A 13,585-nucleotide genomic window follows, 5' to 3' on the forward strand; every position below is an offset into this window, starting at 1 on the left:
CACAGAACTAGAAACCTTCTATCTGGCATCTGCAAAGACTTACCCAAGAGTTCTGGCAGCTACAGGATGAACGAAACGTAAACGGTGTGCTTTTTTCCTTTTGAACAAGTGGATGTGGATCCTGGCTATTGAGGACTTGTGACACTGCAAACACCAGCACCTTGAGTCTCTTGGAATCTCTCCTTCCTCTTGAGAGGATAGTTTTGATTTGGAATCTAATAGGAAGTTGACTTGGGCGGATGCCAGACGCTTATGAAGCTTGTTTGATCTCGCAATAGATCTGAAACTGACTTAAAGATAGTGGAATGGAGAAAGGTTTGACTAAAGCACAGAAGAATCTTGTAGTCAATGGTGTAAACTCAGAGGAAGAGCAGGTAACCAGCAAAGAACCTCAGGGATCTCCCCCAAGTCCTGTTTTGCTTATTGTATTTATTAGTGATATTATTTGTGATCTACAAGGAAAGGTGTGCCATTTTTGAAAATGGCAAAGATTTGTAATAGGGTTGACACCCCAGAAGGGGTAAAACTAACGCAAAGTGATTTAGAGGTAACAGAATCTTAAATTTAATACCCAAAATATAAAATGTATGTGGAACACAAAAATTCAAAAGCTGAATGAATACTGAGGTAATTTCAATAACAGAGGAAATGGACCCTGGGGTGTCAGATAGAAAATATTTTAAAAAACACACACACAAAAATAAGAGCAGACTAGATGTACATGTGTTTTTTTTTCTGCCATAACATTCTAGGTTTCTATTGTATGTTATTTTATTTTTACAGTAATATACTAATTTACATTTGCACTGCCACACAACATATTGGGCCTGATTAATTTAGGAAAGCAAGGCAAAAACATGAGCACACAAATACTTGATAGCTTCATTTTTACACTGACATTTAAAGTTGATTTAGGACATGCCCTATGCCAGTGTTGGCTAACCTGTGACACTCCAGGTGTTGTGAAACTACAAGTCCCTAGTTCCACAACACCTGGAGTGTCACAGGTTAGCCAACACTGTCCGACCACAACTATAAATCTGTCCCCACACCACGCCGCCATGGGTGTGAAAAGCATGCATGGGTGCTTGGCTGCTCTCCAACTCTTACTATCCCCATAATATACATAGGCATTGCTACGTACAGTACTGTTAGGTGCACGCAGCTTTCCCTGTTCAAGCAGAGCCGGGGCAGGATCCAGCCACCTCAATTATACAGTGCCCTGGGTTTGGAGGGGGGTTTCCAGGCACTAGAAAACCCCCTTGGTTTGCCTATGCCCTCCAATGCAAAATGGTTTTGACAAGGTGCAAAGTTACTCCTTTTTTTTTTTTGCTTCACTTTTCTTAATGATTCAGGCCCATTATCGTTTAATACTTTTATATATAAATGTAGCAGAATATGATAGGAACATAACATTTTGGGTGTTGTACTTAACAAGTTGTACAAGCTTAAACCATAAATGATGCTTTTAACTTGACATGACAATCCCTACAGTGGTGGGCAGATTCACCCACTAGACACATAGAGGATATTACAAAATGTGCACCAATGTCCCATAGCTTCCAATCACATTCTGTTTTCTGTAACAGTTCAAAATGAAAGCAAATGCCTGATGTCTGAGTTATAGCAGCATTCCCATAAGCACTACTTCTGAAAAATATCCCCACTATTAAAAGAAATGTTCTTTGCGGAAAACTTGTTGCTTTGCTCAGCAGCTTATCAGAAAGGAGATGTCATGAGACATGCCCTAGGCTGGGAAGTGAAGCTGCGAACAATGGGAGTCAGTCAGACAATACACACAGCAGTGTCACGAATTTCCCGCTACACAAGAGTGCCCGCACCCAGACTACATCACTGCGCGCTCCCGTGTGGACGTGGCGCTCTCCAACCAACCGCACAGCATGACCCGCCCCCCATCTAGTCTTCCTCCAATGAGCAGAGCGGACCACGGCAACGTTGGCGCAGGAAGCCGCTCCCTCCATGGAAAGCTGCTGCTTCCGGTGTCGGCGTGTGAGGGCAGGTCGGGCGGAGCTCTGGGTACAGCTAAGGTAACGGGAGCGGCGCTGGCTAATAGATGGCTTATATTCTAATATTGTGAGCTGGGTGTATATAATCTGTGTTTGTTATGTTTTACATTGTTTATGTCCAGTTATAGATAAGAGGTTCCCACTTTGTACAATATCACCTGCGGTTCATAAGATCTTTACAAAACTATCTGTACTAAATGCTTTCTGTTGCTACTTGTGAGTGGTCACTGGGCTCTTGTACTGGTTTCACATATTCCACTCGGTGAGAGACATTATTATTAAGGTCTCCCTGTAGATCGGTTGATTTTACACTCTCTGAAGGTAAAACATATTAATATATGTTGACTGTATTTATTTTGTATCTATGTATTAATCTGCATTTCGACCCTTCTATTTATTCGATCTTGTTGAGAGTAAACATGTAGCTGGGAATTTCTATCTTCATGTTTCAGAATTCCAGACAGTACTCAGTCTTCAATTGTAGTAGTATTTCTTCTAGATAACATTGGTGGGAGTTTGGTAGTGGTCTTCACAAATTTTCTGATTTCTGAAATGTTAAATCTTGTATTTCTCTATATTTTGGAGCTGTAGAAAAGACAACGTAGTAGTATAATATCTAAAAGCAGATAAAAGATCTTTATTACAGGTCCTCTGTATTAAACAACAAAAGCACATCATGGTGCACTATACCCTGCTGACCCAGGAGAGCATTAAATCCTGCCCACTATTGTTCTTCCTCATGCTGAATTCCTCTGGACAGAACAGCAGGAGAACTGTAAGGATGAAGATTGAGGGAGGTCTCTAGGATGACAGCTCAATGTTCTCCAATTAGAGCTATCAGGCTTGGACAGTGTTTTCACGTACTGTATATCTCACAGCTCACCTGTTGTGTTTTTTTATTGGTACCCTAAAGGCATTTGTTTAATGATGGTAATTACATGTCAGATCGGAGATCATGCTTCATGTTGTCAATTTTTGGTTGGCTTCTTCACTCATACCCTGAATCATTTCCACTCAAGCAGAACTGTACTATTTAAATACTGATTGCAGTTATAACATTTCATTAATCAGTGTTCTAATTATCATTAATATAACACCTTTCTCCTGATAGAACTCAAAGCTCTTTCATTGTTGTAGAGTGTGAGACAACTATTTGCTGATCTTCTATGGAATCAGTCACATTAGTCTCTGCCTCGATAGTGTTTACAGTCTAAGGAGTCTTATTAATTACCACAAATTTTGCCCATTAATCAGCATCCCTTATTGATGCTTTTTGCGGCAATAAGTTGCTCCAAAAATGCATCTCTTATGATCGTGAGAAGGCTGTATACCACAGAGAATGCTTTTGCAATTGCTGATGACTCCAGTAAAAGTCTATACTTATGGGTTCTGTCCTGACCTATTCATTGTGAATGCACAGCTAGAGGAACCCTCTCTGACTGGAGATATACTAGCTTATAGGTAAGTGCAGCTAAGTCCATCTTCAGATGATGATCGCAACAGAGACAAGCTATGAAAAAGCTTAGCTTCGTTAAATTGCTACATTTCACGATCCCTGTAGAGAACTATATGGATGGCTGTTTCAAGTGCAAACGTACTGAACATCAGACATATTGGATAAGATACTTAGTTTTTACAGGATTTAAGGGCTACAGTCTTTGATATATTGGTCCCTAAATTCCCTACCGACACTAGGAACCATTTTGTCAGAAACTAATAAACTTGCCTGTATAATTTTGGATTGTGTGGGAGGAAACCCATGCAAACACAGAGAGAACATACAAACTCCACAAAGATAGGGCCATTGGTAGGAATTGAACCCATGGTCCTGGCCAGTGAGGCAGCAATATAAACCACTGTGCCACCATGCCGCCTCTAAGGGTTAAGGGGATGTTTTTTCTAAATTTATCATCTCTTATGGTCATATTTATTAAACATTTAAGAAACAGCCAGGTTTTTTTTTAGAATTTGAAGGTAACTTTAGGTATATATTTCTCTAATCTTTTGTTGCCTAGGTCACTTTCATAAAGCGATGGGCAAGCGTTACCTCCTGTTGTGCCTTGGCCTCTGTGCAATCTGTGTTCTTGGCAAACCTACCGAGAAGAAAGATCGTGTTCACCATGACCCTCAGCTCAGTAACAAGATGCATGATGATGCCCAGAGCTTTGACTATGACCATGATGCCTTCCTGGGAGCAGAGGATGCGAAAACATTTGATCAGCTGACACCGGAAGAGAGCAAAGAGAGGCTTGGGTATGGCCACTGAGTTCACTGCTGTTTCCCTGCTGCCAGGGTTTATTTCTTTACATTGCAATTGAAAGACTTCTAAATGTAAAAACTTACATTGACATATACAGTGCTGTCCAGGAAGCACAGTGTTAAAATGCAGTAATAATGTGGATTGTTCACCATGCTTATAGTAAATTGTTTTGGGGTATTTGTCCCCTTTATTAAAATACAAAGGAAAAAGAAACATCATGCCCTGCAGTTAAAATGTAAATTGTTATTTCTGAAGAGATATTATCTGGCTAATTTGACCCCTCTAAGAAATACAATGTTTATACTGCTATGTGCATTTTCATTGAAAAAAAAAAAAAGGGGGGGGGGGAGGTTCAATTCCAGTCCTGTCAGAGCTTCTCGTAATGAGATTCTGCTTGATGTTCTTTACCTAAAATATCTCTGATTGCCGCTTGATCATCATAAATTTTTTACAGTAATACCTGACATAGTTGCAGCCGCATATCGTGCAATGCTCTTATGAGGCCTTGTGCTAAATTAAATGGCCCCCTAAGATTCAACCTACGAGGAGACTTTTAAGGGCATGAATCAGAGTGGAGTGTAAGTGTATCTTGCAGTCGAAAAATTTGCGTGTGTGAATACGCTGTATTCAGAGTTGAAGATGTGTCCAGGTTATGAACCCAATTGCTATGAAGCATAATTTAAACCAGTGGATCCCAAACTTATTTAGTTTGAGGCACCCTTAGGGTCTCCATCATTTTTTCAAGGCACCCCTAAGCCAAAATAGTTACCAAGTAGTCCCCTGCCTTGCTTACCACCGGCCCTGGCCGCGGCACCCAGTTTGGGAACCACTGATTTAAACGAATACCCTAGCTGATACAGCAGAAACTACTTCCCGACATGAGTACAAATCCTAATCTATGACTGAACAACTACTAAAGTCTCAATAAGTGCCTGCAAATCATTCGAAAACTTCTAATTCCAAGTTGTTTGCTAGTTACATCGGCCCCAGACCACCCACAAATAAGACAGCTTTTTGAGCTATATATTGACTATGTTCCAGTCTGGATCCATACGCAGTTGCTGGAGGCCGCTCCTTACTGCACACGTTACAGCACCCCTTCCCTCCCCCGTCATGCCTCTTTAAGAGTAAGAAATAGTTAATGCCAAAAAGTCGCAGGTCTGAATAGCCGCAGTTGCATACGTTCACTATCTCAGCATAGGCAGTGTGAAAAACCAGATACGCTGCTGAAATTGGCCTACGCCTCACTCAAATCAGACTACTGTCATAGCACTTGGTGTGTAACAATATTGTTTCCTTTATAAATAAGGTATAAAGAGTGGCTATTATGTATATATCACAGGAAGTTACATTTTGTAGTGAGTAATAAACAGACAAAATACTATAGTGGAGGAAAAATTAATTTTTGTTAAATGGCTTTCTGATTATTTATTTTTATTATTTTTTGATAAATCATTGCCTGTACCAAAATGTGTGGTGTGTTTTTTTGTTTTTTTTCTTTCACATTTTTAGTATTTTATCACAGTGATATTTGTGAATGTTTAGTTCGAGCCACCAAAGTATTCCTAATTAAACGTGGGACGTGGTAAGCAAACTCAAGATGTCCTTGAGGTCTATCTTATCTTACAGACTTATCACAATCTTTTACTCCTTTTTCCCCTTCTTCCAACACCATAACATATTTGCATCAGTGACAATCAAACACCTCCTCATGCCCTCCTATAGCTAGTGGTTTGCTCAATTTCCATCACTTTCTCCATTTAATAGACAAAACATTTATGGACAAATATTAGGGACTATAGGTATCAATACCCCAATATTTAAAATTTGAAAGAGGCTTCCTATCATGCTTTCATAGTTCAGATATCTCGGTGCACATTCTTTTCCTAAATGCGTTCAAAGTTAAAGTTGGCTTTTAGACTTGTCTAACTTATAACACTGAATGCTTACTAGTCAGGCCATCATACCAAACTCTAGCCAGCATCACAATAGAATTTCTCTTTTAGCATGGTCCTATCCATCAAAACTTGCATGCAAATGTACTTCCTCACTGTGCTATCATCTGTCCCATTCTGATTCCCTCTAACATTTTACCTTTTTCTTTTCCTGCTGGGTGCCATCATGGCCCCACAGAAAGATTGTGGGTAAGATAGACGCAGACAAGGATGGTCTTGTAACAGTCGAAGAGCTAAGGGATTGGATAAAATATGCGCAGAAGAGGTGGATTTATGAGGACGTAGAGCGACAGTGGAAGGGCCACGATCTCAATGGGGACAACCTGGTGTCGTGGGAGGAATATAAAAATGCCACCTATGGTTACATTCTCGGTAGGTGCTTTTTCTTTGCCACACCTTCATTCGTACCATCTTTTCTTTGTAGACTCATTGTAAGTAAAATAGACTTGGATAAGGATGGGTTTGTGACGGAGGGGGAGCTGACGGCATGGATCAAGAAAGCCCAAAGGAGATATGTGTACGACAACGTGGAGCGCCAGTGGCAGGAGTTTGACATGAACCAGGATGGACTCATATCATGGGAAGAGTACAGGAATGTCACCTATGGCACTTACCTGGGTAAGGGAGTGGGGAAGTGAAACTTGACAGGTACAGTGCCTAGGCTGACAATATAAAAGGAAATTATCATGAAAAAGCAATTGTAGTAGGTAGGGCAGCACTCGTTCACTCTTCCTAAAACAAATTACACATAAAAATGAATTTAAGTACTGCATGCAACTCTCACATTTAGCTTATATAATTGATTGATCCAGTTCAATTATACTATTTGAGAAGGTTCTTTTCTCTTATCAATGCTGACTACATAAGTGTTATGTCCATACAAACCCTGTGGAACGTATCCTGCTTCTAAACACTGTTCACCTTCATCAGAGATAAGTTATTATAATTGTCCTTTAAACAGTAGTAACATATACTTGAAGGGGTTTATATATTGGTGTATTATGTGCATTTGAAGTGTTTCCTTTTATTAAATTGGGTTATATTTAAGAAAACATTGATATCAGAATTAGAAGGTGAAATTATCCCAGTATATGCTGCTGTATTATATATATATATATATATATATATATATATATATATATATATATATATTTTTTTTTTTATTGGAACTCTTGGCAAAATTGAAATAAAAAAAATTCCTCCTTCCTGGCATACCCAAAAAATTAGCATTGTTATCATGCAATGCGGCAGCCAATAGAATGCTCCCTCACTGCTGAATACCTCCCTATTCCTCCCCATTTTTGAAACTACTTTGTTATTTAAGACATGCTGATTGAATGCTGCCTTTTGTATACAGTCGTGCCATTGGAGGAATTGTCTCTTCCGGATGGTGTTTGTATGGCTGAGGCATCATCAGGTTGGATGCAACCATTTGTATTGAAAAGAGTACAGCTATTTTAGGGGAGGTATTCCCCAGGAAGGCTATATCCTTTTGGTTGCTGCCTCAGTGTTAACAGTATTGGTGGTTTATGGTCCCTTTGGGACATAAAACACAAACCAGTTTTTTTGGGGGGGTTTGTTTCTGTTTTGGCATGATGATTTCAATCGTAGTTCATGGGCAATTCAGTTGACTGATATAAACAGTTCAAATGAAATGAAAAGGGAGATAAGGTTGCATTTCTTGTTTTATCTAGAAATATAGCTTAATACAACTATACTACATACAAGTAGGGTTTTCCCATTAGCTTTTCTATCTTTAAAGTTATTGAACTAACACTTTTTGTTTAAAATTCAAGTACAGTAGGTGTCATGGAATAAGCATATTACAGTGAACACTAGAGAGTTAGTATTTAATTTAATAGACCTAAAGAACAGATAGTATTGCAACCTGACAGATCAACAACCATTTTAAATATGAACATTAATACAGATCACACCTGTTGCTTGATTTGTATCCTGTGAACCACTTCCTATGAAAAGCAGGCCACTAAAAATGTACTGGAATTATTACTTTTTAAATGTGCACTCCTGACACCATTTTGTTCTTTTTACACTCTCTGAATACTATAGACCTATGTACCAGGCACTATGTGCTTATACATATATAAAAAAATGTTATTCACCAGATCCTTTCCTTGCTGGCATGAATTCAATCTATTTTATAAGGAGTGTATCATTTTTCTATAATTCCCTAAACCATGTACTTGATTGTGAAGATGGTCATGTTAGTTTTTTTTAAACTTTATATTACTTTGTTTACATTGTGTTACCAACTCACATGTCTGGCCCTCCTAACCACACTGATTGACAGGATTCGCTCCCTGATGTACTATGATTTCCCTCTTCCACTGGTGTCCATTATTGAATTTATGTTGGTGTTTGTTACTTTGTCTCCCTGAATATGGCCATCTAGCATGATCCAAATATTGGACCATCAATAAAGATTTTCCTTTACTGTTATTCTTTATTGCAAAATTCTCAACACATGGCCAGTTGGAGTTTTATGAGGATAAATTTTAGAACTTATGCGATCGATGGTAATATTTCAACTCTACAGAATACACAGGGAGTGTGCATTACACCACTGCCTTGCTTTAGAATTCATTGTTATCTGCTTTGGGCTGGGAATCTCAACTTTGATTTTATAGATGGCAAACTTAGTAGTGGATAGCCAGGCTAAACTTAATTTGCGATAAACATACTGTTTCTCATTTAAGATCTTGTGTTGTATAAAATGAATGGCCATTCAGATGAACTTCATCATGTCCTAGGAAAATGTATTGCTTTTATGGAATAATAAAAATGAACCTTATAAGCTCATTATATATGAGACGAAGGACTGTAATTCTCTCTTTATCTGTACCAGATGACCCAGATCCTGACAACAGTTTTAACTACAAACAAATGATGGTTCGAGATGAGCGACGATTTAAGATGGCTGATAGTGACGGTGATCTCATTGCCACAAAAGAAGAGTTCACAGCATTCCTGCATCCTGAGGAGTATGATTACATGAAGGACATTGTTGTGCTAGTGAGTAACATGTGGCTATGGTAGGATACTTACACACTATATCTGTACAGTAAATCAGTGTGTGTATATAATATTGTCTCAGAGGTCTGTAGAAGAGTGGTATTTTTTATTTATTTTTTTGTCTGGTGTCCCAACTTCTCTACATAGGTCCTCTTGGTGTTGTCCTTGGCTAGGTCTTGACTACTTTCTAAACACAGGAAAGACAGGATGCTGTATTACCCATAGTATAAACAATAACTCGTGAGTTAACTAACACTGGCTCTTCCTTTAATAACTAATGGGAATTTTAGTACATTGAACATAAACTTAAACATGATCTACCACACTCTATACTGGGACATTGGGCGCCCAGCCTACTAAACTCAATAACAATGGCTTTAGGGTCTAACCTACTTCCTGCCCCCTAAGATTTTGATGTTTCCTTTCTCTACACAACTTGCATCCCAAGATTGCTGGCTTCCTTCTCTTCTCCTTCAACATTTTGCACCACCTGGAAGATGAAATGCAGGGTTTCCTCTTTGGCTCAAGGCTTTACATTATTACAAGTCAGTACTCAATTGTTACCCACCAGATAGCTGAACCCAGGGGCTATGTGGCCCATCCTTTATGGGAGCAGTCTGTTTTCCTCCCAGTGTGGTGTGCTGATGTTGGGTAAATGGGAACACGTTCCTAGCCCTTCCCTACACATGTATTCTATTTACCCTACTAGTTTATGAGAAGTTCAAATTGTTTTGTGGTTTAGGCCACATGATTTGCCCTCATGATCTTGACCATGTGTAATAAAAGAAAAATCTAACTGCCCATCTCATGTACTTTTTTTTTTTCTTTTTTTTTTCTTGTTAAATATCCAAATGCACAGGAAACAATGGAAGATATTGATAAAAATGGAGATGGAGTGATTAACCTGGAAGAGTACATAGGTGAGCAGTCTTCATCATTTGTACACAGAAGTGTAGACCATATGTAATATACAATTGACATTAACCAGATATTTTGGAACATTTTTGTACTATCAGGGCCAGGTCAGTTTTCATGTTGTCCTATTTCTTTAGAGGTTTTGTGTACAACTTTGCGATAATGCCTCTTGTTGATTAACAATGTGCTACCCACAGGCGATATGTACAGTCACGATGGTGATGCTGATGAGCCAGAGTGGGTGAGGACTGAGAGAGAACAGTTTGTTGAGTTTAGAGATAAGAACCATGATGGCAAAATGGACAAAGAGGAGACAAAAGATTGGATTCTACCCTCTGACTATGACCATGCTGAAGCTGAGGCTCGCCATCTTGTTTATGAATCTGACCAAAACAAGGTAACCACTGTAAAAAAAATAAAACTGAGATGAAAAGGAAATGGGCTTCAGTATACTTATCTTTTGGTTCCAGTAGACTAAATACACCTAAATTTTTAATTTGTAGAATGGAAATAAACTGTAATTTAAGTAAATATTTACACTTATTACTTGATGTGTTCTGTGATGAATTGCTTTACCCTGATTATGCTCCAGTACTAATAAGTACTATATTAGTTCTTGCCTGACACAGACTTATCTTTAAAAAGCCCCCTGGCATTTTCATTTCTGTTGTCTGCCTGCAAGTTGGTAATATTATTGCCAATTGTTTACTACTTAAAGCTACATAAACATATTTAAGTGTCCTTTAAAGCCTGAAATGACAAAATGTGTACAAAGGGTGCATTTGGGAGATATATACATCACCACTGTCATAGCTATGTCTTCTCTTTCTCTCAGGATGGTAAACTGACTCGAGAAGAGATAGTGGATAAATACGACTTATTCGTGGGTAGCCAAGCTACAGACTTCGGAGAGGCACTGGTCAGGCATGATGAATTTTGAATATAAAAAGTGACTCTGCCTTCACGTCAATGACCACAAGGTTCCCTGCCTTTTTGGTAGGACTTCAGCAGGTGGAGCAAGAATATAGCTCGGAACAAAAATAATTTATTGTAAACTGACTTTCTGATACACAAGAGAGGACGACATGTGTAAACATTGCTCTGAATACCCTTCGGAAGCCACGTAGACATTTCTCTCTAAATTCTACTTCATAATGGCAACAACACTATTTTCCATTTATTTTTCTGGCCTTTTGTTTGTTTTAGTCCTGGGTTAAATATGCAGTGTTTAAAACCTATAATTGTTCCACTTTGCTGGTTATCATTGCCCCATAGTATAATGAACACCTCGATTTATGGAAATGTGTGTTGTGAGTCCCATGGTGCCCGGTTGGTATACCACTTTTATGTTTGTAAACATAATGTAAAATACTTTTAAAAGAACTAAAGGATGTGGGACATTCTAGCTGTTGGAGAGAAGAGATATATGCTGCCTTTGCGGCTCAGAGCAACCCCAGGGCGTTAACAGTGAATTGATATCTATCTACATTGCTTCATCTTTACTGGTCACGGTGTTCTGTGAGGTTTTTAAAGGTCTCTTAGAGGCATTTGTTGCCTTTTTTTCTTTTACGTTTTGTATGTTACTGAATGGCCTATAGACTTATCTACAGTTTACAAAGCCAGAACTGGCGCAGTATTATTCCCCTTGTTCATTTCATAAACTGTTTTATAACCTCTGCAGAGTACTGGTGTTGCATTATCTCCTGCAGTGAGATGGTTAAATGGTGAATAAGTCCACCAATCTAGCAAGATGATGCAGGGACTTTTTGTCCCTTTTTGTTTTTTTAAAGTTCTCTATGTATATTTTTATAAGTTGTCTTGTACAAAGTAGATCTAGTTAACCCCCTTATGCCAGTGTTATTTTTGATGGAGATGAAGTAATCTCTTGCAACTACTTTGTTTTAAATAACATGTATGCGTTAATTACACTAGAAAGAATGGAAAGGAAATAAAAATATTAAAATGTTTTTAAAAATTTGCAGTGAAAATTAAACAGCCCTAACTAAAAAAAAATTTGTAGTCACTATCAATGTTTTTTACTACACAATAGGTAATTTGGAATTTTAGGGCTCATTCACTTATATCATGAAAATTGCAACATTTATATTGATCATCACTACCATAGTTTGTCCACCGCCCTACCCCCCCCCCCCCCCCCCCCTTCCATTCTCATGCGAATGGATGATGCAGTTAAGTTTGCAGGGAATGCTGCTTCTATTTTGGACATTCTTCTATATTTACAATCGTTCAGTTTGAATGCTCATCACAAGTCTCATCCCGACCCTCTATGATCATACCTCCTTGGGGATAAAAACAGCTGTACACATGACTTGCAATTAAAATCATTTCAAATACTCTCTCTTTGTCGATTTATGATTTTGGACTAAATGATTTAATCATAAATATTAACCAGATAGGTTTCTAGTTTTACTTTCATATACACTTTCCATTTCTCTAATGTGCTTTCATACTATCCTGTGTATTCTGAATTGTAAGCAAGATTGTTTTCAGTTTGATTTATCTTCCAAGATGAACATGTAGCTTTACATTGTGTTCTGTAAATTGTGTCTTTTCTCATTTGTTGCACTTTGTTGTGTATACACATGAGCATCATTTAATCTGTCTCTCCTGCATTCTACTTTTGACCCGATGACAGGAAAACAGTTTGAAAGCGCATATAAAATGTTATGTATGTCCATCTCTCCTCTATGTACTTGTCAAAATGAAAAAGTAGCTCCCAAAATCTCCTCTGTTTGGCTGGTAATATGGAGTTACTGAAATTGTAATTCCACAACAGCTGGATAGGCCCAGCTTGCCTTCCTTTGATCTTAAATACTGTGAAAATGGTATCTTGTCAATCTTCTGTCCACCGAACACTAAGCATTTACCATTTGATGCATGGAAATCTAGGGCTCATACATAGATGTTGAAAAAATAATGATAGTTAAAACATAGACAATACCTTGCACTTTATCCTCGTATGAATGTACCTAATGAGCTCTTCTATGGAACCCCATTATATTTTACCAAGTCTTATTGGTTCTGAGTTCTGCAGGCAATATTGAAACTGAACAAAATTGGGCGTGTATGTACAGAGGTCCATTCGCTTCATTATGTTTTGGACTATTCTTGTCAAAACACATTTAAAAGGCTTTAAGAACATCTGTTAAACTAACACTAGTGTATACAATGCCTAAGAAGCCAGCAGCAGAAGACACTATATTTTTGTATTTTATTTTTTTTTAAAAAAAACCTTATTCAGGGTCAAACAATTAAATTCATGGTTCCACCTGTCTTGCAAAAATCGGATTTTTTTATGCTTAGGTAAAATTTGTTTCTTAGTCCATTGGGGACAACAGGGACATTGAGGTACAGAGTAGTGGGGATAGGCGATG

The 13,585-nt window shown here is 38.2% G+C and overlaps 1 protein-coding gene across 3 annotated transcripts; it reads left to right on the forward strand.

Moving 5' to 3' along the window:
* The first annotated feature begins 1,956 nt into the window (after window positions 1–1,956).
* Window positions 1,957–12,547, forward strand: CALU (calumenin). Of its 3 annotated transcripts, none has more exons than XM_075208501.1 (7): window positions 1,957–2,048; window positions 4,043–4,280; window positions 6,421–6,614; window positions 9,109–9,275; window positions 10,135–10,195; window positions 10,388–10,587; window positions 11,026–12,547. In XM_075208501.1, the coding sequence occupies exons 2-7, from the start codon at window positions 4,060–4,062 to the stop codon at window positions 11,128–11,130; spliced, it is 948 nt and encodes a 315-aa protein (XP_075064602.1). In that variant the 5' UTR covers window positions 1,957–2,048; window positions 4,043–4,059; the 3' UTR covers window positions 11,131–12,547. The 3 variants fall into 3 exon arrangements, with proteins under 3 accessions (XP_075064602.1, XP_075064604.1, XP_075064605.1); XM_075208503.1 differs by lacking the exon at window positions 6,421–6,614 and adding an exon at window positions 6,667–6,860; XM_075208504.1 differs by having other exon boundaries at window positions 2,023–2,094.
* The last annotated feature ends 1,038 nt before the right edge of the window (window positions 12,548–13,585 follow it).

Source organism: Mixophyes fleayi, chromosome 4 (genome assembly GCF_038048845.1).
Source record: "Mixophyes fleayi isolate aMixFle1 chromosome 4, aMixFle1.hap1, whole genome shotgun sequence".
In the NCBI taxonomy this organism is placed as follows: Eukaryota; Metazoa; Chordata; class Amphibia; order Anura; family Limnodynastidae; genus Mixophyes; species Mixophyes fleayi.

Coding starts and splice junctions, on each gene's coding strand:
- CALU (XM_075208501.1), top strand. CDS start 4,060: ATGGGCAAGCGTTACCTCCTGTTGTGCCTTGGCCTCTGTGCAATCTGT. Junction 4,281..6,420: donor GAGAGCAAAGAGAGGCTTGG/GTATGGCCACTG, acceptor ATGGCCCCACAG/AAAGATTGTGGGTAAGATAG. Junction 6,615..9,108: donor CACCTATGGTTACATTCTCG/GTAGGTGCTTTT, acceptor TATCTGTACCAG/ATGACCCAGATCCTGACAAC.